The sequence below is a fragment of the Anolis sagrei genome, chromosome 11, assembly GCF_037176765.1.
Source record: "Anolis sagrei isolate rAnoSag1 chromosome 11, rAnoSag1.mat, whole genome shotgun sequence".
NCBI classification, from domain to species: Eukaryota; Metazoa; Chordata; class Lepidosauria; order Squamata; family Dactyloidae; genus Anolis; species Anolis sagrei.
Window position 1 is genome coordinate 16,480,264 of NC_090031.1, and position 22,569 is coordinate 16,502,832.

At 41.1% G+C, this 22,569-nt stretch overlaps 1 protein-coding gene across 5 annotated transcripts in view; it reads right to left on the reverse strand.

Annotated features, from left to right (window-relative positions):
* Window positions 1–22,569, reverse strand: part of ODF2 (outer dense fiber of sperm tails 2) — a 47,188-nt gene that overhangs the window by 12,920 nt on the left and 11,699 nt on the right. For 3 of the 5 annotated variants that reach the window (XM_067471955.1, XM_060757195.2, XM_060757194.2), the window contains exons 5-15: window positions 17,769–17,947; window positions 17,141–17,270; window positions 15,933–16,064; window positions 11,877–11,951; window positions 10,196–10,267; window positions 9,833–9,949; window positions 8,175–8,360; window positions 5,718–5,827; window positions 3,056–3,191; window positions 1,584–1,694; window positions 1,317–1,421 (exon numbers count right to left, since the gene is read on the reverse strand). In XM_067471955.1, the coding sequence (XP_067328056.1) occupies window positions 1,317–1,421; window positions 1,584–1,694; window positions 3,056–3,191; window positions 5,718–5,827; window positions 8,175–8,360; window positions 9,833–9,949; window positions 10,196–10,267; window positions 11,877–11,951; window positions 15,933–16,064; window positions 17,141–17,270; window positions 17,769–17,947 (1,353 nt within the window). The remainder of the gene's footprint in view (window positions 1–1,316; window positions 1,422–1,583; window positions 1,695–3,055; window positions 3,192–5,717; window positions 5,828–8,174; window positions 8,361–9,832; window positions 9,950–10,195; window positions 10,268–11,876; window positions 11,952–15,932; window positions 16,065–17,140; window positions 17,271–17,768; window positions 17,948–22,569) is intronic. The other 2 variants (XM_060757193.2, XM_060757196.2) reach the window with 1 other exon arrangement.

Sequence of the window (22,569 nt, forward strand, 5' to 3'; positions counted from 1 at the left end):
AGCATATCCACACTCTACAGCTCCCATCATCCCCTAGACCAGACCCTTTAGGAGAGGAGAATGATCCAAATGCACTGCTTCCAAGCTGCAAGTTTTCTTCTCCTTGGATTTCTTTGAGAGCATCTCAATCCCTGCATATTTCCAATTTCCTATTCCTGGAATGCAACTCCCACCAATCCTCCAGATAGATAGATTGGATAGAGATAGGTAGGTAAGTATATGGATCAGGAGGACTGCTGGGAGCTGCAGTCCAAGAATAGGTAGAGAAGGAGGAAAGAAGAGAAAGTGGAAGGGAAAGAAAACGGAGGAAGGAAGGGAAGAGGAAGAGAAGGAAGGAGGGAATGAAAGAAAAAAGGGAAGGAGAGAAAGAAAGAAGAGAAAGAGGGAGAGAAAGAAAAGGGAAGGAAGAGGAAGAGAAGGAAGGAAGGAGAGAAAGAAAGAAAGAAAGAAGAGAAAAAGGGAGGGAGGGAAAGAAAAAGGAAGGAAGAGGTAGAGAAGGAAGGAAGGGAGAGAATGAAAGGAAAAAAGGAAGGAACGAGAGAAAGAAAGAAGAGGAAGAGGGAGGGAGAGAAAAGCGAAGGAAGAGGTAGAGAAGGAAGGAAGGAAAGAGAAAAAGAAAGAAGAGAAAGAGGGAGGGAGGGAAAGAAAAGCGAAGGAAGAGTTAGAGAAGGAAGGATGGAAGGAAAGAAGGAAGGAGAGAATGAAAGAAAAAAGGGAAGGAGAGAAAGAAAGAAGAGAAAGAGGGAGGGAAAGAAAAGGGAAGAGGAAGAGAAAGAAGGAGAGAAAGAAAGAAAGAAAAAAGAAGAGAAAGAGGGAGGGAGGGAAAGAAAAGCGAAGGAAGAGGTAGAGAAGGAAGGAAGGAAGGAAGGAAGGAGAGAATGAAAGAAAAAAAAGGAAGGAACGAGAGAAAGAAAGAAGAGAAAGAGGGAGGGAGAGAAAAGCGAAGGAAGAGGTAGAGAAGGAAGGAAGGAAGGAGAGAATGAAAGAAGAGAAAGAGGGAGGGAAAGAAAAGGGAAGGAAGAGGTAGAGAAGGAAGGAAGGAAGGAAAAAAGGAAGGAAGGAAGGAAGGAAGGAGAGAATGAAAGAAAAAAAGGGAAGAAAGGAGATAAAGAAAGAAGAGAAATAGGGAGAGAAAGAAAAGGGAAGGAAGAGGAGGCAAAGGAAGGAAGGAGAGAATGAAAGAAAAAAAAGGAGAGAAAGAAAAAAAGAAGAGAAAGAGGGAGGGAAGGTTGTCCACAGCAACGCATGGCAGGTACAGCCATCATTTTAAAAAAAAAGAGAGGAGAACCACTCAAGAGTTTGGGCCGGACTCTTACATTTTCAATCTCCTTGGCCATTTCTTCTTTCAGAGCTTTGTTCTCTTTGTCGCACGCCTCCAGTTTCACCGTCACCTCATCCGCTTCCATCCGTGTTTTCACCACCTAGGCACAAGACAGGCAGAAAGACACATCACAACTGTCTTCTATGTTGCCGCAGAAGGCCCCAAAGCCAAGACATAGCTCTGACAAAGGGCTTTGATTCAACACAACGTGGCCAAACGGGGAAAAAAAATAAAGGTTCTAAAGGCATTTAGGGCAACCTACCTGACTCTTATAGGTTTCGATCATGGCTTCGTAGTTCTTGAGAGAGGCTTTGAGTTTTGCAATTTCTTGCTGGGCTTCATTCATTCTCTCCTCCACGGGGATCATACTATTCTGTAAACACAAAACAAAACAAAGGATTGGGTTCATGGAGAAAATAATGCCTACTTCCAAGGAAAAAGAAATATTGTTTTATGTGGCCATGGGTCCTGGCCGAACCATCTCCCTGCAAATTAAGGAGCGATAACTGGAACACCCTCTGTGCCCAGTTTATGTCCAGTTCTAGAGCTGGTAGAGGAGACGTTCCCCAGGATGCTGTCTGAGACCACTTTGTTATTACTTCTGTCTGACAGCCATACTGCTTGGGGATGATGGGAATGGAAGATGCTGAGAGGCTCCCTTCTTGTCTTCTATTATTGCTGTTTTTGTTATTATTATTGATATTATTATTATTATTAGAGGAAAATGGGAATTGGAGGATATTGAGAGGCTCCCTTCTTGTCTTTTTTTTAATTATTATTATTATTATTATTATTTGAAACACAAGATGAGTCCACATCGGATACTCTGCTGGCTGTTGTATTGGATCACACTTCCAAAGTGTCCAGGACTATGTGAGGTATCGGCGAATAATGCGTGCAGATCCCAGTAAGGTGGCCTTCTGCAGCTGGCAGATGGTAATTTTGTCACTGCCAATTGTTTTTAAGTGCATGCCAAGGTCTTTAGGCACTGCACCCAGTGTCCCACTGCACCCAGTGGGACCACCTTGAGTGGCTTGTGCCAGAGTCTTTGCAGTTCAAGCTTTAAAACCTCATACCATGTCAGCTTTTCCAGTTGTTGTTATGATATGAGAGGAAAATGGGAACTGAAGGATACTGAAAGGCTCTCTTCTTGTCTATTATTATTATTATTATTATTATTATTATGAGAGGAAAATGGGAATTGGAGGATATTGTGAGGCTCCCTTTTTGTCTTCTATTATTATTATTATTATGAGAGAAAAATGGGAATTGGAGGATGCTGAGAGGCTCCCTTCTTGTCTTCTATTATTATTATTACTGTTGTTGTTGTTGTGAGAGGAAAATGGGAATTGGAGGATGTTGACAGGCTCCCATCTTTATTATTATTATTATTATTATTATTATTATTATTATGAGAGGAAAATGGGAATTGGAGGATGTTGACAGGCTCCCTTCTTGTCTATTATTATTATTATTATTATTATTGAAGGAAAATTGGAATTGGAGGATGTTGTGAGGCTCCCTTCTTGTCATTATTATTATTATTATTATGAGAGGAAGATGGGAATTGGAGGATGCTGAGGGGTTCCCTTCTTGTCTATTATTATTATTATTATTATTATTATTATTATTATTATTATTATTATTATGAGAGGAGAATGGGAATTGCAGGATGTTGAGAGGTTCCCTTCTTGTGCCACCAGCTCTGGGATGCCTCTGCCTTTCTCTACTGACCTTCAGCCTCTCGTTCTCCATTTTGATGGAGGTGCTCTCGGTGGCATGCCGGTGGAGCTTGTCAACCATGGCGTCTCGGTCTTCCCGCATCTTGTCCTCCATGGCGGCCTGCTGGTCCACCAGGTCTGAAATGCGGCTGAAAAAATGAAACACCACCAAGTAAGAAACAGAGGGAGAAGAAGCACGGCTATTGTGAAAATAAAATTAGGGTGGACTTAAATTAATGATGCTAATTGAGTTCCGGGTTTTCTCTGCTTGCTCTGCATTATTATTATTGTTATTATTTGATACACAACAAGATGAGTCCACAGCAAACAAGATCATTATGCTGGCTACTGTATTGGATCTCAAATGTCTAGGACTATGTGATGTTTGAGCAAATAATGCATATTATTATTATTATTATTATTATTATTATTATTATTATTATTTTAAAACACCAGAATCATGTAAATAAAGAACACCACTCAGAAACAGGGGAATTCTAGACAGCAAACAACCAAGTGCCAGTTAACACCTCCCAAACAGAGGATACCTCCAGGCAACAACAGCCAGGTTACCTCCATTCAGAGACCTTCACTGATTGATTTTGCAATTGCAAGGCTACTCAAGCTTGCTAATGGCAACATTCACACCTGCTTCAAACAGTCAAGGGTTCTTTTTCCCACCCTGGACATTATTTCACAGGGATTTATACACTCCACTTGCCTCACTAGCAACAAAACCGCTGAAGATGCCATTAGCTACAGATTCAGGTGAAGCGTCAGGAGAGAATGCTACTGGAACATGGCCATACAGCCTGAAAAACTCAAGCAACGCAGTGATTCCGGCCATGAAAGCATTCAACAACACGTTATTTTTACCACCTCGTGTTTTCAAAGGGAATCCAACCTTCACGGGTTTGGTCTAACGACTGGACTTTCCAACAAATGAATGCCTTTGAAGAAGATGGCACATGAGGGTTGAATGAAAAGTAATGCCTCCACCATTATGGGATCAAAGATATTTAAAGAACTTATCTATACGTGTTAAAGAAAATTATTACAAATTGGTTTGGAAATGGTACTTAACACCAGTAAAGATTGCAAATATTAATAGGAATTCCACAAAAAATTGTTGGAGAGGTTGCCAGGAGGTGGGTACATATATACATATGTGGTGGCAATGTAAATATGTAAATGAATTTTGGGGGAAGGTATTTGGAGAGATAGAAGCTATAATGGATATGAAGCTAGGGAAAAGTGCAAGTATTGCATTGTTGTCACTATATAATGTTAAGAAATTGAAAAAAACAGAGAAAGATGCAATAGATAACATGTTAACTGCAGCAAGATTACTGATAGCGAAGAATTGGAAAGGTAAAATAAACATATCCATTGAAGAATGGTACAAAGAATTATGGAAAATAGCAATAAATGATAAATTGACATGTAGGTTAAGAGTCAGGAAAGGGGTATGGAAGGAAAATGATTTTGATAAAGTTTGGGGAAAATTTATTGAGAATGGCTTAAAAAAAGGGGACGGGAAATTACCTCCACAAGAAGAAATGGTATTTTGGAAAGAGAATGCAAACTGAAGTGGCTCGGAAGGGGGGGGGGGCACAGAGGTGGGGGGGGAAGTATACAAGGTATATATACACTTTGGTTGATGTAATGAATTGAGGATAGAATATAAGATTATTGAAGGTATTGATGTATTCTAAAAAAAACAATAAAAATATTTGGAAAAAAAAGAAGAAATAATCCTTAGAATGTGCTCTTTAACTACCACTATTCACTTTCCCACATAATCACCAGACAATTGGATACATTTCTACCAACAATGAACAAGTTTTCTGGAGCTGTCATGGAAGAAGTCAACACTTTGTTTCCGCAACCAGCATCTCACAGTTCTCTCATCCTGGGTACCCATCGTGCACAGATCTTCCGACAGCCAAGCAAAGCAATAATGTGACCCACACGTTCTTGTGAAATGTCGATTATGCTTGAAATTTTTCACTGAGTTATACAAAAATTGTCCTGAATCAATCTGTCAACCTTTTGCTTGTGAAATTCGGTGGTTGCTGTCACAGGACGTCCAACTCTTTGTTTGGGTTGTTGTAGGTTTTTTTGGGCTATATGGCATGTTCTAGAGGCATTGTTTGTCACACAAGTCAGATGTTCCCACCTACAACATCTTTAAACTTACTCGCCCAACAATGCACAGTACTCACATCAACACAATCACCATAAACAGCTTGCATTCTCTGATGAATCTCCTTTGGGGTGACACCTTCTGCTGTCAAGAATTCAATGACTGCACTTGCTTAAGTCGCATTGACCGACCATCTGTGCAGGGTTCCATACTTCACACTTTAACAACACAACCGTTCAATGCTAAGGCTTCCCGCCAAAATGAAACTGTAGAGGAGAGTCTACTGAACAAGCCAGTACCTGCCACATACCAGTACTGCCATCTGTTGAGGAGTTACGAAGGTGGAGGCATTATTTTTCATTCAACCCTCGTAATAATTCAAATGTCTATGCATACCGAACCATCTTCAATAGCATCCCCACATAAAGCTCCTTACAGTAATCAAGCCGAAACCCAACACAAAGCATGCCAAGGATTACAACAGGAAGCAGCTCCTTAAGTGTCTCCCAAACCCGAATGCAGCTCATACTTGTTCAACATCACGATCTCCACCTCCAGGTCGCTTTTGTCTTTCACCACCTGGTTGTAGCGGTTCCTCCACGACTCCAAAGTGGACAAGGCCTCAGCAACATAGGTATCCTGCCAAGCCAAGCATAAGATAATGAAGCAAGCGGCAGAATTCAAAACGATCTTAACAGATTAGAGGGATGATTGGCCAAAACGAACACTATGAAGTTCAATGGGGACAAATGCAAGATACTCCACTTAGGCAGAAAAAATGAAATGCAAAGAGACAGACTGCCACAAGAGTGAAAAATATCTTGGAGTCCTCATGGACAATAAGTTAAACATGAGTCAACAATGTGATGCTGCGGCAAAAAAAGCCAACGGGATTTTGACCTGCATAAATAGGAGTAGTGTTCCCTCGCTACTTCGCGGTTCGCTTTTAGTGGACTCACTGTTTCGCAGTTTTCAAAAAAATATTAATTTTTTATATATATATATATTGCTGTATTTTCGCTGTTTCGTGGGTTTTTGCCACCGCCGTTCTCCGAGGTGCTTTCCCTCCTCAGTCCTCCCTCCCCCCAGCCTTGAAGGGCCTTTCCTTCCTTTCCTTCACTTTAAGTTTATAAAGACTTAAAATAGTGTAGAACTACTAAAATAATGCATAAATATTAAAATAAACATAGCGTCCCTACATCGCTGTTTTTCACTTATTGCGGGAGGTCCTGGAACGTCACCCCCGCAATAAGTATATATAATGTATATATATTAGCAATTCGAAAACATGCAAATGTGAGTAGATCACTAGGTACTGCTCTGGCAGGAGGGTAAGGGCGCACCATGCAGTCATGCCAGTGGCCACATGACCTTGGATGTGTCTACGGACGTCGGCTCGTCAGCTTAGAAATGGAGATGAGCACCAGAGTCCCAGAGTCGGACACGACTGGACTAAATGTCAAGGGAAAACCTTTACCTATAATGTGTGTGTGTGTGTGTGTATGACATGGGCCGGGCCAGTGGCAGATGGATGGAGAGTGCTTATGTGAACTAATCCACACAGTGCAAAAAAATGACCCAGCCTTTGCAATAATAACAACAGAAGCAGAAATCCCAGAGACCATCTAGTCCAGCCCCCTTTATTCTGCCCCTTTATTCAGACAGGAAAACACATCCGGAATACTGTGTGTGAGGTCTCCATGGCAGAAAGGCCTTAGTGTGAGGGAGGCCTCAGTATGAGAAGGCCTTGGTGTGAAAGAGGCGTCAGTTTGAGAGATCCCTCAGTGTGTGAGAAAATCTCCATGGAAGAAAGGCCTTAGTGTGAGGGAGGCCTCAGTATGAGAAGGCCTCCGTGTTAGTTCGCCTCAGTGTGAGAGAGGCGTCAATCTGAGAGATCCCATTTTTTGTCTGAGAAGGTCTCCATGGAAGAAAGGCCTCAGTGAGAGGGAGGCATCAGTGTGTGAGAAGGTGTGGTGTGAGAAGTTCGGTGAGAGTTGAAACCCCAGGTTGAAGGCCATTGTGTATGAAGCTTCAGTGTGTGAAGGCTGCTGTGTGTAAAAAGATACTGTGTGATGCTCCTGTGTAACTTCAGTGTGAGGGAGGCCTCAGTATGAGAAGCCCTCAATGTGAAAGAGGTGTCAGTTTGAGAGATCCCTCAGTGTGTGAGAAAATCTCCATGAAAGAAAGGCCTTAGTGTGAGCGAGGCCTCAGTATGAGAAGGCCTCTGTGTTAGTTCGCCTCAGTGTGAGACAGGCGTCAATCTGAGAGATCCCTCACTGTGTGAGGTCTCCGTGGAAGAAAGGCCTCAGTGAGAGGGAGGCATCGGTGTGTGAGAAGGTGTGGTGTGAGAAGTTCGGTGATAGTTGAAAACCCAGGTTGAAGGCCATTGTGTGTGAAGCTTCAGTGTGTGAAGGCTGCTGTGTGTAAAAAGCTACTGTGTGAAGCTCCTGTGTAACTTCAGTGTGAGAGGAGGCTCTGTGCATGAGAAAGAAGCCCAGCGTGGAAGCAAAGAAGGAAGTATAAAGGACTTTATTTGTGTTTTGGGCTACTGGTGCGGGCTCAAGCTGCTGATAAGTTACTCTGCTGTACATTTATGGGGAGGGTCTTTTGTTAATAAACCCACTCGCCCAATAGTTTTTTACTAGGTGTCAATTTTCCCCAGTTGATCTTGGCTATTGCCAAGTTTCTCTCTGAAGTAGCCAGGACTAGACAAATTCCTATATTAGAATCAGGTTGAATGTTGCCTTGTATATATTTGCAGTGGTTTTGCCCATGTTCATATACAACTAGAATCTGCTGAGCATATTGGGTCTGTAATTGGACTATAATAAAGACTGATGATGATGGCAAAAAAGCACAAGAGAGAACAGGACCTGACTTGGAAGATAAATAAAGAGATGGCAATGGGGAGGAAATCCATAAATGAGAAGCAACCATAAGAAACACCTTTCTTTCTATAAGAATAACCAGAGCAGCCATTCATTACCTTTTCTGCGAGCTGGGCGTTGAGCTGATCGGCGTATTCTTCACTCCGTTCTGCTCGTTCTTTCTGGGCTTTGATGGCCTTTTTCAGGCTCTCCTTGTCCCGATCCCCTTTGGCCTTCAGCTCCTTCAGCTGCTCCATGATGTTCTCCACTTCGGCCTTATGCTGTGCCGCAATGCGTTCAAGATTCTGGAAGGAAAGCAAAAAAAGGATCTCAAGGTGGGCTAAAAGGGCGTCTAAGGCAACCGATGGCAGCCGGCTTTCCAGATTTATTTATTTATTTATTTTGAACATTTTTACCCCGCCCTTCTCAACCCCTAGGGAAACTCAGGGCGGCTTACAATTGGCAACAATTCAATGCCACTTCATAAAATACAAATATCAAATATAACAATTAAAAACATGAACATTAAATAAAAATTAAACAGTATACTTACAATCCATTTAGCTATTGCCAGTCTGGTGGCTATTTATCTAGCTATATACTAATGATTACTCCGCTTCACTTATCCAATTCCACTGCCAACCCATAGCCAAATATTATCCATTGTCCTTTAACCTGATTGCCCGAAGGCCTGGTCCCACAACCACGATTTTACCTTCTTTCTTTCTTTCCGACATTTATATGCCACCCTTCTCACCCCGAAGGGGACTTCTTTCTGAAGTTGAAGAGGGATGACGATGATCTAATTTCCCCAGGAAGCGAATTCCACAGGAGGGGGGCTACCACCGAGAAGGCCCTGTCACTCGTCCCCGCCAAACTTGTTTGAGACAAAGGCGGGGCCAAGAGCAGGGCCTCCACAGAGGATATTAAGCTCCGAGATGGGGCGTAGAAGGAAATACGTTCGGACAGGTACGCTGGACCGGAGCTATATAGGGTTTTATAGGTCAAAACCAGCACTTTGAATTGTGCTCGGAATTGGATCGGCAGCCAGTGGAGCTGACACAACAAGGGGTGGTTGGACTGGATGGCCCATGAGGTCTCTTCCAACTCTAGGATTCTATGAACACAATCATAGTGCCCCCAACAGATGGCCATCCAGACTTTCTACTATAATAATAATAATTTTTAAAAAAACTTTATTTATACCCCGCCACCATCTCCCCAAGGGGACTCGGAGCGGCTTACATGAGGCCAATCAATAAAAACATCAAGCAATAAGCAAATAAAACAATACAATTAATACAACTCACATATAGACAATAACACGCAGAGATTTAAAAACCTATTATTGTTTCTACTATTTCTACTATTACGGTTATTGTTATTAGACAATCAAAGCACCCCCAACCGATGGCCATCCAGACTTTCTACTATTATTGTTTCTACTATTTCTACTATTATTATTTCTACTCTTACGGTTATTGTTATTACACAATCAAAGCACCCCCAACAGATGGCCATCCAGACTTTCTACTCTTATTGTTTCTACTATTTCTACTATTATTTCTACTATTACGATTATTGTTATTATTATAACAACAATAATAGTAGAAACCCCTTCTGCACCCATTTTTCAAGGAAGAAAGACAAGAGGGAACATTTAAAATGAAATGGTCGCTCAACCAGCTGTTTGGAACGCTCACAGCCCATTGCACCGTCTGATCCCCCTCCAAGCAGAGGCCCAGCCCTCTGCCGCCATCCAAAAGGAGAGCCGTACCCGAATCTGGATCCCCAAGCGGTGATTCTCCGCTTCCTTATTCCGCAGCTGCACTTGCAAATGTCCCCTCACAGCTTCCATAGATTTCGTGAGCTCAGCCGCAGTCTTGGCTTGGTCCTAAAGAGAGGATGCAAACAGAAAGAGAATCAGGAAGGTGAGGGCTTAGCATCCACTGAGCTATATGTGAATGTTTGTGTTCATTTGCATGGTCTGTAGTATAAAGCAGATGTAGGCAACACCGAGGTGGGGGACACATCTGCATGCAAGGCCATGCTATTTCTGATTTAATTTTTACATTTCTGGGGGGAAGAAAATAGATGGAAATCTTGGGTCCCAATTTCCAACCCGGGGAAGCAGGATTACCTTTTCCGTCTGGATCTGAACCAACAGATCATCCACTTCCTTCTCTTTCTCTTGTAACTTCTTCAACAATTGCTGAAAGGACAAATAAAAAGCAAAACACACAAAAGAATCACAGGCACAGAGGAAGCAGTTTCGAGAAGACCGAGATTGGCGTGTCAATGGTACGAGAAGTGAAATGACAAGTGGAGGGATATTCCGTTGCTGTTTCTTTTCCAATCCCTTGCTATAAGCAGTCTTGCTATTGTTAATAAGTTTGTCATCGCATCTTTATCCTCTTTTTTTCAATTGTTTATTATTATATAATGATAACAAAGCTATACTAGGACTTCTTTCCATTTTAATGTTCATTATATCCTCTATTTCTCTCAATTATTATTTACATATTTACATATTTACATTGCCACCACATATGTATATATGTTCCTGATTCTTGGCATCCTCTCCAGCAACTTTTTAAAGTAGTTTTTATTTATATTTGCTATTCTTACTTGTGTTTGGTATCATTTCCATATTAACTTATAGTAATTTTCTTTAACCCATATTGATAATTTTTTTAGATGTCTTTGTCTCCATAATTGTTGCCACTCCGTTTCATTTATTTTGATCCCTAAATCTTCTTCCCAGACCTCCTTGAGGATGTTGTTTTTTGTTTTTCCTTCCTTATTTCAATTATTATCTTATATACTTTACTGAGAAGGGCCTCAGTGTGCTAGTAGGCCTCAATATGAGAAGGCCTTAGAGTTAGTTTGTCTCAGTGTGAAAGAGGCATCACTGTGAGAGAACCCTCAGTGTGTGAGAAGGTCTCAGTGGGAGAAAGGCCTCAGTATGAGAAGTCGTAGTGTGAGAAGCTTCGGTGAGAGTTGAAACCCCAGATTGAAGACCACTGTGTGTGAAGTTTCAGTGTATCTGTGTATATATATGTGTGTGTGAAGATGTGTATATATGTGTGTGTATATTTGTGTGTTTATATGTGTATACATATATTGTGTGTATGTGTGTGCTTGTCTATAAGCATATTTGTGTTTATATATGTGTGCATGTGTATATGTATATATGTGTGTGTATGTAGATGTATGTGTGTGTATATTTGTGTGTACTTGGGTATATATATATATACACACGTGTGTATGTATGTGTGCATGTGTAGATGTACATGAGTGTATGTGTATATAGATAGAGATATAGATATATGGTGTATTTCTGGGGTTTTAAAGTCCATTCTGCTGGGTTTTGTTGTTGTTTTTGTAATTTTAGGGGTGATGAACACTAATTGGCCAGTTAGGGGTGTACCGTCCAAATTTGGTGTCAATTTGTCCAGTGGTTTCTGAGTTATGTTAATCCCACAAACGAACATTACATTTTTATTTATATATACAGTATATTGCTCAACATTTCTAATTTCCCTAATTTCTTTTCTCATAAACTCCCGCAGTGATGTTTATAACAGCCCAAAGAGATGCATGTTCCATTCCCACTTTACAGATCATGGAAGCAGGTTTTGGAGTCTTAAGGAGAGGCACCTCCTTTTTGGGGAAGTGATATCAGAATATTAGGGAATTGACACCCTTTGCAACTTGGCTCCCTTGTCCCTCGACAGTGGGGGAAATCCGTACAGTCTTATCGATATGCTGGCCGAAAAAGACACACACAACACACACAGTGAACTTTGGTTTATATTCACCGCTTTCTCTGCATCTGAATCAGCCAGCCTTTTCATGAGTGCCGCTTGTTGCTCTGCTAATTTATGAGAATCTTTCTGTAAAAAAAGAAAGAGGAGGGAGGAAAAGGATTCATTGTGCATTTCATTTCATGTTTATCTTTTTCAGACATTCCCGTTGCATTCCCCTGTTTGAATTTCAATGGCACTACTTCCAGGGTCAGAGAAACAGATCGTGGAAACAGAAGAATGGCCTGCCTCCGGGGAACGTGTTTGCTCCATCCATGTTTGTTTGTTTATTTATTTATTTACAACATTTATATGCTGCCCTTCTGACCCCAAAGAGGACTCCGTGCAGCTTATAAGGTATATATTACATACAATATATTATATGATTAGCATAGTACAATATCAGCATTAAACATTGCTATATCGCACCATACCACTATATCATAATATTATTAGTAATATTGCATGTAATATAAATATATAATTATAATAGCATATTATAAATATTATATATATATATACACAATATATTATATTATACTAGCTGTCCCCTGCCACGCGTTGCTGTGGCCCACTCTGGTGGTCATGGGGGTTCTGTGTGGGAGGTTTGGCCCAATTCTATTGTTGGTGGGGTTCAGAATGCTCTGTGATTGTAGGTGACCTATAAATCCCAGCTACTACAACTCCCAAATGTCAAGATTCTATTTTCCCCAAACTCCACCAGTGTTCACATTTGGGCATATTGAGTATTCGTGTAGAGTTTGGTCCAGATCCATCATTGTTTGAGTCCACAGTGATCTCTGGATGTAGATGAACTACAACTCCAAAATCAAAGGACACTGCCCACCAAACCCTTCCAGTATTTTCTTTTGGTCATGGGAGAACTGTGTGCCAAGTTTGGTTCAATTCCATTGTTGGTGGGGTTCAGAATTCTCTTTGATTATAGCTGAACTATAAATCCCAGCAACTACAACTCCCAAACGACAACATCAATTTCTTTGAATGAAGAACATACATTGGGTTGTTAGGTGTATTGTGTCCAAGTTTGGTGTCAATTCGTCCAGTGGGTTTTGAGTTGTGTTAATCCCACAAACGAACATTACATTTATATTTATATAGATTATATTATTAGAATGTTTAACATTTACACAAATGTCCAGCCACTGCCAGAAGGGACAGAGAGTTTAATCTATGCTGACGATCATGCCATCAACACCCAAGCAGGGAGCTCTGAAATGAATTACAAGGGAACCAGCTTATTTTTAAAATACTGTTTATATTTAATTCTGCTTTAATGTTTGCTTATTTGTATATACATAGAGTCTCACTTATCCAACTTTCACTCATCCAACATTCTGTATTGTCCAATGCAGTCTGCCTCCGCCTGAGAGGTCTGACTTGGCGACGGTGGTCCACACTCTGGTTACATCCCATATAGATTACTGCAATGCACTCTGCATGGGGCTGCCTCTGAAGACTGTTTGGAAGCTCCAGCTAATCCAACGCTCGGCAGCCAGGCTGCTCACTAGAGCGTATAGAGAGTGTTCAACCCCCTTGTTACGTCAGCTCTGCTGGCTGCCCATTAGCTTCCGAACACAATTCAAAGTGCTGGCCTTGACCTATAAAACCCTAAACGGTTCCGGCCCAGCTTACCTGTCTGAACGTATCTCCCTCTACGAACCCCCAAGAACGTTAAGTTCGTCTGGAGAGGCCTTGCTCTCGATCCCACCGCCATTGCAGGCAAGCTTAGTGGGAACGAGAGACAGGACCTTCTTGGTGGTAGCCCCTGTGGAACTCCCTCCCTAACGAGATCAGATCTGTCCCTCCCTCATGACCTTCCGGACCTTCTGGAAGAAGCTCAGATCCTGGTTTTAGCGAACAGGAATGGATTGATTTGGAAGACAATGTGAAATGGCGAACTGTTTTAATGTATTTATAATTGCTTTTAATGTATGCTGAGTGTATTTTATGCTTTATTGTTATTGTTCAGCACCGAATAGTACCTGCTGATAGCTTTCCTGAGTCCCTCTTCGGAGGTGAGACGGACAGGAAAGAAATGCTCCTAATATATAGATACCGTATATGCTTGAGTATAAGCCGGCCCGAATATAAGCCAAGGCACCTAATTTTACCACAAAAAACTGGGAAAACGTATTGACTCGAGTATAAGCCGAGGGTGGGAAATGCAGATAGTACTGGTAAATTTCAAAATAAAAACAGATACCAATAAATTTATATTAATTTAGGCATCAGAAGGTTAAATGTTTTTGAGTATTTACATAAAACTGTAAGACTGTCCAACTCTGATTAAACCATTATTCTAACCTTCTTCAATGTAAATATGTTTACATATACTTCCAATAATAATAGAGTAAAATAATAACAATAATAATAGTGTAAAATAATAAATGTAATAATAACAATACAGTAAAATAATAAATGTAACAATAACAATAATAAATAAAGTAAAATAATAATATAAAAATAACAATAATAAAATAATAAATGTAATAATAACAACAAAGTAAAATAATAAATAACCTTGACTCGAATATAAGCCGGGGAGTCCTTTTCAGCCTAAAAAAAGGACTGAAAAACTAGGGGTATAGGGAGCGTACAACCCCTTTGTTACATCAGCTCCACTGGCTGCCCATTAGCTTCCAAACACAATTCAAAGTGCTGGCCTTGTACTGTATACTGTATATACAGTACAGAAATAAATAAATAATGTCCAGGATGGGAGAAAGAAAGAACTCTTGTCTGTTTTGAAAGAAAGAAAGAACTCTTGTCTGTTTTGGTACAAAATTCCTAAATACAGTAATTACTACATAACGTTACTGATTATTGAACTGCTTTTTCTGTCGACTGGTTGTAAAACATGATGCTTTGGTGTAGTTTGTAAAATCATAACATAATTATGTAGTTTGTAAAATCATAACATAATTTGACATTTAATAGGCTTTTCCTTAATCCCTCCTTATTATCCAAGATTTTTGCTTATCCAACATTCTTCTGGCCCCTTTATGTTGAATAAGCGAAACTGTATTTCAAATTGTATGCCAATGCTTTTATTTACAGCCATTTTTGAGACTCCTCCGGGAGAGATAAAGCGGGGTATAAATCAACATAATAATATAATAAATATAATAAATCAATATAATAATGAACTGCAAAGACTCTGGCACTAGTCAGTCAAGGTAGTCCCAGTGGGGATCGGCACACTGGGTGCAGTGCCTAAAGACCTTGGCCTGCACTTAAACACAATCGGTGCTGACAAAATCACCGTCTGTCAGCTGCAAAAGGCCACCCTACTCAGATTTGCACGCCTTATTCGCCAATGCATCACACAGTCCTAGACACTTGGGAAGGGTCTGACATGTCATCCAATACAACAGCCAGTAATAATAATAATAATAAACTTTATTTATACCCCGTCACCATCTCCCCAATGGGGACTCAGAGTGGCTTACATGGGGCCAAGCCCGGACAACATATTACAGCAAAATAAAACCAAAACAAAATAAGTAAATAAATAATAATAATAATAAAGTAAGTAAATAAGTAATAATAAAATAAGTACAGTGACCTTGTTTGCTGTGGACTCATCTAGTTGTGTTTCAAATAACAATAATATTATTGTAAATAATATAATTAAAGTGTTCGACTTGTGATTTTGTGATATGAAAACCAGCGAGGGTTTAGAAGGGCGGGGTACAAATATTTGAAATAAATGAATAAATAAATATCTCGTTTGCTGTGTCATACTGTGTTATTGTGTCAGTATAATAATAATAATAATAATAATAATATTCCAAGGGCCCCTTCCTCCCAGTTTAGAATATCCCCACGGGTTTTTGACTTTGAATACATTTTAAGTATGAATTTTGTAGTGCTGTTTGTGTTTAATTCCGTTTTAATGGTTGCCTGTTTGTATATTTTAAATTGTATACAAATGCTTTTATGTCAAGCCGCTTTGCATCCCCTTTGAGGAGATAAATATAATAACAATACTCCTAGGAGTCATCACTCAGCACTCAGGAGAGAATTCAAAGAGAAATGAGAAATGCTCACCTCCCGACCCTGTTGCTCCCGAAGCAGATCCCGGAGAGTTCGGTTAGTTTCTTCAAAAGTACTCAGTTTCTGCAACAGCAGCTCTTTTTGCCTTGTGAGGGTGTTGATATCAGAAACCGTCATGTGCTTCTCCTGAAATTGGGGATGCGGGGGAAGGAGAAGAAACGAGGCATTTAATTAATTAATTAATTAATTAACAGTATTTAACTTCCGCCATTCGCACCCGGCAGTGGACTCAGGGCGAATCACAATGCACATATACATGGCAAACATTCAGTGCCATAGACACACAACATATATAGACAGATACACAGAGGCTATTCAACTTTCCAGATTCATGTGGGTATGCTTCGAATTCTGGCCACCGGGGGTCACGGTCCACTTGTGACACCGATTGAGTACTTCCTCATTCTTTTGCATGCTGCTGGAGAGTTTTATGTCATCATAAATAAAATTAGCCTCCCCGCATAAGCGGTACCTAAACTTCCTACTTGACAGATGCAACTGTCTTTCGGGCTGCAAAGGTCAACAGCAAGCTAGACAAATGGTCGGGAGCTTTCTCTGACCCAAGCTGGCTTCAAACTCATGATCTTTTGGTCAGTAGTGATTTTGATGTAGCTGACTCCCAACCAGCTGCGCCACAACCTGATAACACATTTAGACGTGTTATCGAACAGTAAAACTTCAACACGGCTGTCCTTTGGTGGCTGGCCCTCAGAGCAGCATTGTGCAGTGGTTCCCAAACTGTGCTTCATGTAATCCGAGAGTTCCACAAAAGCCTTGGAAGAGTTCCGTAAAATTTATTATTATTATTATTATTATTATTATTATTATTATTATTGCCTGGCCACGTTCCTGACGTTTCGCTTTCATCTATAGCTCATGACATCTTTAGAGGTTAGTTGAGAGGTCTGTTGGGAGTGAGGCCAGTGGAGTGTATATATCCCTGTGGAATAATGTCCAGGGTGGGAGAAAGAACCCTTGACCTTGGCCTGCACTTAAACACAATCAGCGCTGACAAAATTACCATCTGCCAGCTGCAGAGGGCCACCTTACTGGGATCTGCACACGTTATTCGTCGATACATCACACAGTCCTAGACACTTGGGAAGGGTCCGATGTGTGATCCAATATAACAACCAGCAGAGTGTCTGCTGTGGACTCATCTTGTGGTGTTTCAAACAACAACAATAAATTCTGATACGTACCGATTTCAGTTTGCAGATTGTGTCCTTCAGGGCTTGAATCTGTTTGGAAGCTGCCGCTCCGTCCATCTCCGCCTCCACCAGCTTGGACATCAAGCACTCCTTTTCATGCATTAAGTGCCGCTTCTGGAGACTGGGAGGGAAGAAAGGGATCAATAGCAGGACAGAAGGATAGGGACCAGACAACTCAGCAAGGAGATAGGACTAAGGTATTCTAATCTGCATGCAACCGGGTTTTGCCGCAGCATTAAAATCACTACTAACCGAAAGGTCATGAGTTTGAAGCCAGCTTGCTGTCAACCTTTGCAGCCCAAAAGACAGTTGCATCTGTCAAGTAGGAAATTTAAGTACCGCTTATGCGGGGAGGCTAATTTAACTAATTTACAATGCCATAAAACTCTCCAGAAGCATGAAAAAGAATGAGGAAGTACTCCATCGGTGTCACACGTGGACAGTGAAGCAAAGGATGCCTCCCTCTACCAACCTCTATTAAAATATAAAAACATTCAGGAAATTGGAAGCTAGTAGGCCAGAGCAGTTGCAACGCCTTTCCACCCAAAAATCTTTTTACGTGAGCCCAGCTATAGAGACCTAAAGCCTATCAAGCCGGAGCGCTTGGGAACATAATTACATGCTCAGATCTTTCTCCTCCTTCATGCGTTCGATATTGCGCCGGAGGACGGTGTTCTCGTGCTCGGTCTCCACCAGTTCCTGCGTGACCTCTTCCAGCTCGTCCTTTTGCTCTTCGAGGAGGCGCTTGGCCACGCACCGCGAATCGTCCCGTTTGGGCATCTTGACCTGAGGACACAGCTAAACTCATTCAATAGACAGAGGGGGTTGCTTGAAGCCACAAGCCACTCAAGAAAGCTGCTGCTGCTTCGGCAGAGCTCCGGGACAGCCTCCATTCACCCACTCCATTATAAACTCTGAATTGTAAATGGATACGTTTACCTATCTTAATGTGAGTTTGAATATTCTTCATCTATGTGTTTGAAATGGATTTATGTTTTTATCTAATACTAGCCATCTCCTGCCCCTCGTTGATGTGGCCCAGTTTGTGTATATGCATTTTTGTATATATATGTGTGTGTATATGTGATTTTGCACATCTGTTGCAATGTATTTTTTTTTTTTGGCTTTTTAAGTCTCTTCTGCTGTGTTTTTCAGTGTGTTTATGAATGATGGTCACTCGTTGGCCTGATAGGTGTATTGTGTCCAGATTTGGTGTCAATTCGCCTAGTGTTTTTTGAGTTATCTTAATCCCACAAATGAACACTACATTTTTATTTATATAAATACGAGCCATCTCCTGCCACACGTTGCTAACCGCCCCCTGCCATGCATTGCCATGGCCCAGTCTATGTATATGTGTTTTGTGTGTGTATATATTTGTGTATATGTGTGTTTGCATGTATGTGTGTGTGTGTGGTTTTGCGGACATGTTGTAATTTAATTTTTGTTTTGTGGCTTTTTAAGTCTCTTCTGCTGTTTTTTTCAGTTTTTTATGAGTGATGGTCACTTGTTGGCCTGATAGGTGTCTTGTGTCCAAATTTGGTGTCAATTCACCCAGTGGTTTTTTAGTTATGTTAATCCCACAAACAAACATTACATTTTTATTTATTTAGATATTTTAACTCTGTTTTAGCATGCCTTGAGCCTTAGAGAAGTTCAAGTAAGAAACTAAATATACAGTTCCACCTTGTCTCCTGTGCTATGCTTATAATATAATATAATATAATATAGTATAATATAGTATAATATAATATAATATAATATAATATAATATAATATAATATATAGTTCAAGTAAGAAACTAAATATATAGTTCCACCTTGTCCCCTGTGCTATGCTTATAATATAATATAATATATAGTTCAAGTAAGAAACTAAATATATAGTTCCACCTTGTCTCCTGTGCTATGCTTATAATATAATATAATATAATATAATATAATATAATATAATATATAGTTCAAGTAAGAAACTAAATATACAGTTCCACCTTGTCCCCTGTGCTATGCTTAATATAATATAATATAATACATTGTATATACATATAATATTGATAATATTATAATGTAATACAATATAATGCTAATAAAATATTATAATTATATATATATATTACGTGTAATATTACTAATAATATTACAATATAATTGTATAGTACAATATAGTAATATATAATACTGATATTGTACTATGCTAGTAATATAATATATTGTATGTATATATATCTTGTAAGCCGCTCTGAGAAGGGCGGCATATAAATGTCGTGAATAAATAAATACATAAAGAAGTGCACTAGAACCAATACCAAACTAAGAGAAGATGCAGGCTCAAATGGAGCTAAGGAATCCAGACTTCTGTGCATTCAAAATAGTGAGAATGTGAACTCTGGAAGAGAAAGAATGCTGGCCATGGGAAAGGAACTCCGGGACTGGAAAGGGGCCATTGTTACAACATTCCATATTGACTGGAATAAGCACTTATTTGCAAGCGTTCCATTTCATTCAGGACATCGTGTATGTCTCAATTCAGGCCTGATCCCATACAAGGGCAACACAAGATGTCAAAAGTCCTTGATTTCTTCAACACCAACCACATTCCCAATAGGACACCCCCAAACATTTGGGACACAGCAAAACGGCCCAAAGGACCAAGTACAGAAAGGTTTGAGCGTTGTCATTGCAGCTGGTGTGGTGCTGCCCCTTTCTGCTCTCCTCAGATGAACGTTGGACAAGTGATCACAGTCACAACAAAAACAAACAAACAGATGTGGGGAAAGGCCATAAGCACAACTGGTGCCAGCTCAGTTCTATAGGTGACTGAGGCAACAGCATGAGTGGAGGGTCATAAAAACATAGAATCCTAGAGTTGGAAGAGACTTTGTGGGCCATCCAGTCCAATCCCATTCTGCCAAAAAGCAGGAAAATCACATTCAAAGCACCCCCAACAGATGGCCAAACAGCCTCTGTTTAAAAGCCTTCATAGAAGGAGCTTCCACCATACTCCGGAACAGAGAGTTCCACTGCTGAACGGCTCTCACAGTCAGGAAGTTCTTCCTAAGGTTCAGATGGAATCTCCTTTCTTGTAGTTTGAAGCCATTGTTCCGCATCCTAGTCTTTAGGGCAGCAGAAAACAAGCTTGCTCCCTCCTTCCTGTGACTTCTCCTCAAATATTTATACATGGCTATCATGTCTCTTCTCAGTCTTCCCTTCTCCAGGCTAAACATGCCCAGCTCTTTAAGCCGCTCCCCATAGAGCTTGTCCTCCAGACCCTTGGGTCTAGCATACAAGGCCTACTTCAAGTTGAGGAGCTTTCGGCTTGTAAGACTTTAGACAGGATTTAAACATGCCCACAGCACAGGGTGTTAACCTATATTATGAAATAGTCATGTGAACAGGCAGCATGGGGTCCGTTCGTTAAGGAAGCTATTGAAAAAGAAGCTCCTTTGTGTAAAGTTTTAAGGGGTCCTCGCCTGCCCCTACCTCCACCTCCTCTTTCTCTCCTCCAGCTGGAAATGTTTTTGTCAGAAATATTAAAAATTAACTAGGTATTTTTAATTTCAAAAATGTGAGTCAAGCACTGAAAGGGTTAAATGGATGCAATGACTCAGCAAAAGCTGTAGTTCAATATAAGCAGGTATACCTGTCGCTTAGTATGCCTCACTCTGTGGGAGAAGGGCCTCAGTGTGTTAGGAGGCCTCAGTGCTAGTTCGTCTCAGTGTGAGAGAGATATCAGTCTGCAAGGGTCAGCAGTGCGAGAAGTCCTCAGGGGGAGAAAGGACTCAGTGTTAGTCTGCCTCAGTATGAGAAGGCCTCAGTGCTAGTTTGCCTCAGTGTGAGAGAGGTGTCAGTCTGCGGGAGTCAGCAGTGCGAGAAGTCCTCAGGGGGAGAAAGGACTCAGTGTTAGTCTGCCTCAGTATGAGAAGGCCTCAGTGCTAGTTTGCCTCAGTGTGAGAGAGGTGTCAGTCTGCGGGAGTCAGCAGTGTGAGAAGTCCTCAGGGGGAGAAAGGACTCAGTGTTAGTCTGCCTCAGTATGAGAAGGCCTCAGTGCTAGTTCGCCTCAGTGTGAGAGAGGTGTCAGTCTGCGGGAGTCAGCAGTGTGAGAAGTCCTCAGCGGGAGAAAGGACTCAGTGTTAGACCCGTCGCAAACTAGGTTCCTGCGGGAGAAAACCTTGCTAGCATGTCCCTGACGTCATGAGACTCCGCCTCTTGCCCCGCCCCTTTCTCCGCCCCTTTCTCTTTGCCAGCATGGTTTTTCCTTTGCTAGGGGAGCATTGCCCGCATTTTCTCTCAGTTGGCAGAATTCAACTGAGAGAAAATGCGGGCAATGCTGCCCTAGCAAAGGAAAAACCACGCTGGCAAAGAGAAAGGGGCGGAGAAAGGGGCGGGGAGAGAGGCGCAGGCTCATGACGTCAGGGACATGCTAGCAAGGTTTTCTCCCGCAGGAACCTAGTTTGCGACGGCTCTAAGTCTGCCTCAGTATGGGAAGGCCTCAGTGCTAGTTCGCCTCAGTGTGAGAGAGGTGTCAGTCTGCGACAGTCATCAGTGTGAGAAGGCCTCAATGTGAGGTCTGCCTCAGTATGAGAAGGTCTGGTGTGATAAGCTTCAATGAGAGAAGCCCCGGGTTGAATGTCATCATGTGTGAAGGCTGCTGTGTGTAAAAAGCTAATGTGTGAAGCTCCTGTATAACTTTGGTGTGAGAAGAGGCTCTGAGAGGGCGAAGCTGTTTATCTTCATGAGAAGGAAGCCCAGCGTGGAAGCAAAAATGGAAGTATAAAGAACTTTATTTGTGTTATGGAAACCTTGTTATAAATAGTGCAACCATATTATTTTATTACAAAGAAAAGCCTCCTATGGAAGAAATAACATTAGTCTGTGTTTTTGTTCTGTTTATTACTTTGGGCTACTGATGCTGGATCACGTTGCTGCTAATAAGTTACTCTGCTGTGCATTTATGAGAAGGGCCTTGGCAGGATGGTAAGAGAGGGACAGGGAAAGATATTGCGATGCAGTAAACCAGGGGTCTTCAAACTACGGCCCAGGGGCCGGATACGGCCCTCCAAGGTCATTTACCCGGCCCTCACTCAGGGTCAACTTAAGTCTGAAACAACTTGAAAGCACACAACAACAATCCTATCTCATCAGCCGAAAACAGGTCCACATTTCCCACTGAAATACTAATAAGTTTATATTTATTAAAATTGTTCTTCATTTTAATTATTGTATTGTTTTTTGGTGTTTTTTGAACTAAAAATAAGATATGTGCAATGTGCATAGGAATTCATTCATGTTTTTTTCAAATTATAATCCAGCCCTCCAACAGTTTGAGGGACTGTGACCTGGCCCTCTGTTTAAAAAGTTTGAGGACCCCTGCAGTAAACAATACAACGACCAATCAGCTTGGAAAGAATGGGATTTTGCTCC